Source organism: Pantherophis guttatus, chromosome 3 (genome assembly GCF_059756535.1).
Source record: "Pantherophis guttatus breed Tessera chromosome 3, ASM5975653v1, whole genome shotgun sequence".
NCBI classification, from domain to species: domain Eukaryota; kingdom Metazoa; phylum Chordata; class Lepidosauria; order Squamata; family Colubridae; genus Pantherophis; species Pantherophis guttatus.
The window spans coordinates 213179401-213185400 of NC_142065.1; the positions used below are offsets into that span (position 1 = coordinate 213179401).

The following is a 6000-nucleotide window of genomic DNA, read 5'->3' on the forward strand; positions in this document are numbered from 1 at the left end:
CTGTCCAGGTGCCCAAGCTTTGCACACGGAACGGTAGTGTTTGCCTTGAAGACAGGAACCAGTTGGTTCTTCACGTGGTGTGATCCAGTTTCCGTTTTGGTGTCGGGAGGGGGAAGCCAATACCCTCCCCCTGACCTTCCCCTTTCTCCCGAATCTCCCCTTTCTTCTCTCTTAATCCTAGATATCCAGCCCCCCAAGTACGATATCTCAGAGGGGTATAAATAAGTGTCTGCTTCCATCCTGGGCTACACTTTGCAGGCTGAAGATCGCAAGATGAAAACTCTGCTGCTGTCCTTGGTGGTAATGGTGGGATTTGTGTACCTGGTCTCAGGTAGGGCCACCAAGCTTTGATCTTAGGTGAAAATCAAACAAAAAAAGGGGGTGGAGGCAGTGGGAGGTATGGTATTTGAGACAGTTGTGCTCCGTTCTGGTGGTGGGACTTTCTCCCTGTTCTGCACTCCATAAGGAGGGTCCACAGGAGCCTTTGGCAGAGAAGAGGGGGGTCTCCATTTGGAGAGAAGCCCATAGCTGTGACAGCGGCTTGTTCCAGGCTGGCATTCTGGGGTAGACTGCCTCTGAAAGTGGATGTTCCTTTTGATGGTGGATTCTGTTATGGAATTACTCCTGGGAATAAAATAAAAAATGTTTCCTTTTCTTAGCCCTCCATCTGCCTCTGTCTGGTTTGTTGTTGTTGCTCGGTATTTTTTTTTTTTTTTAATTGAAAAAGTTTTCAAATACAAATTTTCCCCCCCTTTTTTTTCCCCTCTCCCTCCCCCTCCCTAACCCCCCCTCCCCACCCATCCCCCCCTGTGACTTCTTCATAACAAAAAAAAACCTAATTCATAACAGATTACTTACTCCCTCCTCTAGATATTGACCTTTACTTACTAAAAATATTATTAATATTATAACATCCCCCTTTATCCATACATATCAAAAAAGAGAAAAGAAAGGGGAAAAAAAAAGACATTATACTATATTGCTCGGTATTTTTGATTGTACGGCCAAAAGGGATGAATGAGCCTCCTTCAAGTCAAGCCTGCACATTCCTCAACACCAACCTTAGATTGTTTGTCACAGCTGAAGTTTCTGATATTTCAGAGTCTAGCCGACAGCCCCGGGTGTCTCCCATCCTAGAATTAACCAGCCCCAACCTGCTTAGCTTCCAAAAAGAGACCAGCTTCTGAGGTTGCCGTTTGCTTATATTTTATGGCTTGTTTCAAAACAGATGATTTTTTTCTATCCCAACTTTTTTAGTTTTATAATGACCCCAGGAAGCAAAGGAACATAATCCTCCTTCCTCCTAATTTCCCAGAGCAACAACCCTGTGAGGTAGGTTGGGCAGAGAGACATCACCCAGCTGGCTTGATGTCTAACTTGGGACTAGAACTCACCATATCTCCTGGTGATTGGACCAAAGTCACCCAACTAACTTTCACAGCCAAAGTGGGACTAGAATTCACCATCGTTGGGTGATTGGCCCAAGATCACCCAACTGCCTTTGTTGTCTAAATTGGGGCTAGAATTCAGAGTTTCCTGTTTCTAGACCATTCGATCTTTCTAGGGAAATTGTCACAGCTGACCTTACTACCGAAAGATCTACCATCTAATTTATTTATTTTTATTTATTTATTATCAAATTTATATACCGCCCTTCTCCCGAAGGACTCAGGGCGGTGTACAGCCAAAGTAAAAAACATAGATACAAACATTAAAATACAGTTTAAAAGATATATATACGTTTGGCCCCATAATTAAAAGAACAATAACAAACCTATTAAAAACATTTTAAAAAGTGTTAAGCCAGCCCGGCTTGCTGAAAAAGAAAGGTCTTCAGGGCACGGTGGAAGGCACCGAGGTCATGAATTCTTCGTATCACTGGGGGCAGCTGATTCCAGAGGGTAGGTGCCCCCACAGAGAAGGCCCTCCCCCTGGGGGCCACCAGCCTACATTGCTTGGCCGATGGCACCCTGAGGAGGCCCTCTCTGTGGGAGCACACAGGTCGGTGGGAGGCCATTGGTAGCAGCAGGCGGTCTCGAAGATAGCTAGGCCCTATGCCATGGAGCACTTTAAAGGTGATAACCAACACCTTGAAGCGCACCCGGAAGACCACTGGGAGCCAGTGCAGCTCACACAGGAGGGGTGTTATGTGGGAACGCCATGCAGCTCCCGTAATTACCTGCGCGGCCGCATTCTGGACCAGTTGGAGCCTCCGGGTGCTCTTCAAGGGGAGCCCCATGTAGAGAGCGTTGCAGTAGTCCAGGCGCGAGGTGAGGAGGGCATGAGTGATTGTGCACAAGGAATCCCAATCTAGGAAGGGCCGCAACTGGCGAATCAGGTGAACCTGACAAAAGGTCCCCCTGGTTACAGCTGTCAGATGTTCCTCCAAGGACAGCTGCATATCCAGGAGGAGTCCCAGATTGCGAGCCCTCTCTGTGGGGGCCAAAGACTCGCCCCCAATAGTCAGAGATGGAGTCAGCTGACTATATCGGGATGCCGAAACCACAGCCACTCAGTCTTGGATGGGTTGAGCCTGAGCCTGTTCCTCCCCATCCAGATCCACACAGCCTCCAGGCACCGGGACATCAGAGTGCAAGATCATAAAAATAAATACCAAACCAAGATTTCTGTTTTGTTTCTTTCATTCAGGATATGTTTTGAAGTGTCACAAATGCAATGAAACAGTTTGTGATCTCAAGGAGGCCTGTGAAGTAGGGAAGAACCTATGCTTCATATTGCAGAATAATAATGATACAATGGGTAAGCATAGTTCTTATCATTTATCGCAGCTTTTCTTCCTGAATCTAGATCTCCCAAATGCTGCCAAGAGTTGGTGGACATGTAGGGCCTGCCTGTGCTCCGTCTGGTTTCCCCCTGTTGCTGGACAGTTGAAGGACTCAAGGAAAGGGGGGCTTGGAATGGGGAGGCCCATCTGACCCAGAAGTAGCTCAGATTGGAGCGGGAAACCTTATTTAGAGAAAGGGGGAGAAAAAATCTGGGAGAGCTGCTGGTTTCTTCTGGAATTGACCGACTTTGGACTTGGCACATTAAGCCATGTAATTAATATCCAAAGGAGAAGGAATTGTCCCAAATCATGTCAAAACAAAGGATTTTCTCCAGAAATATCTCGTTTATTCATTTACTCCTGTGTATTTCCTAGAGGAGGAAAGAGGTCTGCCTTCCTACTGGGAGGGAACGCACAAATATGTTTACCATTTTGTTTAGCACCAGCCACAGATCTGTTCTTTGGTGTTTTTAAATTTTGGTCTGTGTTTCTTTCCCAGGAATGCAGGCTATCCAAGGATGTGCTGAAACCTGCCCTATCGCAGGACCAGATCAAGAAGTGAAGTGTTGCAACACAGACTATTGCAATAGTTACTTCTAAAACCGACGAATCCGTTTCATTTTTCTTTCATCCAACATGGAAAATCCTTGATGATTGATGCTTCTGGCCTTTACCACAAGGGGGTCCATAGTCCCCCTTCTGCTTTCTTGGACACCTCACCATCTTTCCTTTTTCTCTTGTTCTACAACTTCATTCTGCCAATTCTGTCGTGTGGTGATTGAATAAACCTTTGCATTCTATTCAGCTGTGTTGATTTTTTGAGTTTCCCCCCCCCTCCTCAAAACTGAACCTTCCTTTCACAAGTTAGAAAGTTTTCCTCCATGATCCAGCAGGCAGAGATGCTGGAATGAGGAAGATTAGGCCCAATCTGAAATTCAATGAACAAAGCGAGAATCCCCGACCTGAACAAGAAGACCACATCAAAATTAACACAATAAGGAGCAAACCGCTTCTTTAAAAAATGACCCCATATATGGCCCTAAAGAAGAAAACCAATACACCCAAATTAAACACAATAGGGAACAAACACCTTCCGTAAATATAACCCTATATATGACCCTAAAGAGAAATATGTCCCTATATATGAACCAGTGGAAACATGACACTTTTAGAAGAAAACAACAACCAAGAGCAAAGTCCCTACTATCTCCCCTAGCCCACTCTAATAAAACCTCTCTGGAACTCAAGAATCTCTTTCATAGCCTCTCCCAGAAGAATAGGAGCCTGGATAGCTCAACAGACTAAAAGCACTGTTATTAACATCAGTTGCCCGCAATTACTGCAAGTTCGAATCTCCCAGGCTCAAGGTTGACTCAGCCCTCCATCCTTTCTAAGGTAGGTGAAATGAGGACCCAGTTTGTGGGGGCAATAAGCTGACTTTGTATAAATATACAAAAAAGGATGAAGGCTATTGCTTAACGCATTGTAAGCCGCCCTGAGTCTTCGGAGAAGGGCGGCATATAAATCAAATTAAAAATTATATATACCTCTAAAAAAAGCAATCGTCAATTGTCAATCGTCACCTTCTTTTTAAAAAGGTGGCACAACCCAGCATTCCTGTGATAGGAAGAAAAGTATCCCAGATCTCCTTCAGGGGGGGAAAGGTGAATATTGGTGATAGGACATTCAGTACTCAAGGGAATAGAAACTATAGTCCGTAGACCGGACATCTAATCTAGGGAGGGAGGTTGTCCCCCTGGAGCAAAAATCAAAGATGTGGCTGAGAACCTTACTAAAATAATCAACTCCATGGATTACTAACCCTTTCTTCTCCTACATTTGGGGATCAATGACACTAAAAACAATAACAACAGATTATAAACAGCTAGGGAAGAAAGTTAAAGAATTAGGAGCATAAGTGGTCTTTTCATCTGTACTTCAAAAAATAAACCAACACCCACCACCACCAAGGCCAGCAGCAGAGTTTTCTTCTTGCAATCTTCTCTGCAGCATGCAAAGTGTAGCCCAGGATTGGAACAGGCACTTATTTATACCCCTCTGAGATATTGTTCTTGGGGGGTTGGGTGGATATCAAGGATTGAGAGAGAAGAATAGGGAGACCCAGAGAAGGAAGAAAGAATGGGAGGGGGGATTTGTGGTGTCTTTTTCCCTCTGCCACAAAACTGTTTGAGACCAAATGAAAAATCAACTGGCATTCAAGGCAAACATTACCATTCCATGAACAAAACTTGGGCACCTGGGAGTTGGCATCTATTCCTGAATGTCTAGAAGGTAGCACAATCTTTGCCTAATTCAAAATTAAATAAGATAATTTAATTATCTTATTTAAGATAATTAAGTAAGAGCCTGTAGTACAGTGGACTAAGCCCTGTTATTAACAACTGCTGCCTGCAATTACTGCAAGTTTGAATCTCACCAAGGCTCAAGGCTGACTCAGCCTTCCATCCTTTCTAAGGTAGGTAAAATGAGGACTCAGATTGTGGGGGCAATAAACTGACTTTGTATAAATATACAAAAGTATGAAGGCTATTGCTTAACGCATTGTAAGCCGCCCTGAGTCTCCGGAGAAGGGCGGCATATAAATTAAAGCAAAAAAAAAATAAATAGAACATACCTCTACAAATTTCAGCCCACCAGCCCACCGCTCTCACAAGTTGAGCTGCACATGTGCACACGATCTGGCCAGCCACTCGCATGGCCCAATTCCGAATTAGGCCAGAAATAGGCCACGACCACACATGAAGTGGGCTGCAGCCCAGGAGTTGGGGACCCCTGTGCTATGTTATTTGAGAGACCACTTCTTCCCAATTAAATCTGTTCCTTCCATCAGATCCCGCAAAAGGAGGCATGTGGTGGGTCCTGACTGCTTAGGAACGACTTCTGGTGGGACCCAGTTCAGGCCTGCCTTAAGGAACATCAGTTCCACTGAAGTAATGTCGGCTCCATCCCTGTTTTTAATATCACTTCTTTATAGGGTTTTTGCCACTCAGAGATGTATTTTGTGAGATGACGGGAACAGCTTTTAGTTGTGAAGCTAAGACTGAGACAACAAAGAGTAATTCAGATAGGGTTCAGTTGTGTATTTGCTTACACACAATACAGAGAACCTTGTCAGAATGAACCCTTCCTTCTCTCATCTTAACAGATATATCTTGGGAGATTCCAGAGAGGTGCTATCCTAAATCTCGTCCTCT

At 44.6% G+C, this 6000-nt stretch overlaps 2 protein-coding genes across 2 annotated transcripts in view; one reads left to right on the forward strand and one right to left on the reverse strand.

The window, feature by feature from the left end:
• Positions 1–3462, reverse strand: part of LOC148114985 (uncharacterized) — a 451234-nt gene extending 447772 nt beyond the window's left edge. Inside the window, exon 1 of the mRNA XM_087888855.1 lies at positions 3361–3462. The gene's annotated coding sequence lies outside the window, so the exon portion shown is untranslated. The remainder of the gene's footprint in view (positions 1–3360) is intronic.
• On the forward strand, positions 119–3585 carry LOC132710147 (putative weak neurotoxin 3FTx-Lio1). The gene is made up of 3 exons (XM_060685645.2): positions 119–331; positions 2650–2760; positions 3285–3585. Exons 1-3 carry the CDS (start codon positions 274–276, stop codon positions 3383–3385), a joined length of 270 nt encoding a protein of 89 aa, XP_060541628.1. The 5' UTR covers positions 119–273; the 3' UTR covers positions 3386–3585.
• Positions 3586–6000: the final 2415 nt, after the last annotated feature.

Excerpts from the sequence above, each read along its gene's own strand:
- LOC132710147 (XM_060685645.2), top strand. The coding sequence starts at position 274 with ATGAAAACTCTGCTGCTGTCCTTGGTGGTAATGGTGGGATTTGTGTAC. Across the intron at positions 332-2,649 it reads ATTTGTGTACCTGGTCTCAG|GATATGTTTTGAAGTGTCAC; the intron begins GTAGGGCCACCA and ends TCTTTCATTCAG. Across the intron at positions 2,761-3,284 it reads GAATAATAATGATACAATGG|GAATGCAGGCTATCCAAGGA; the intron begins GTAAGCATAGTT and ends TTTCTTTCCCAG.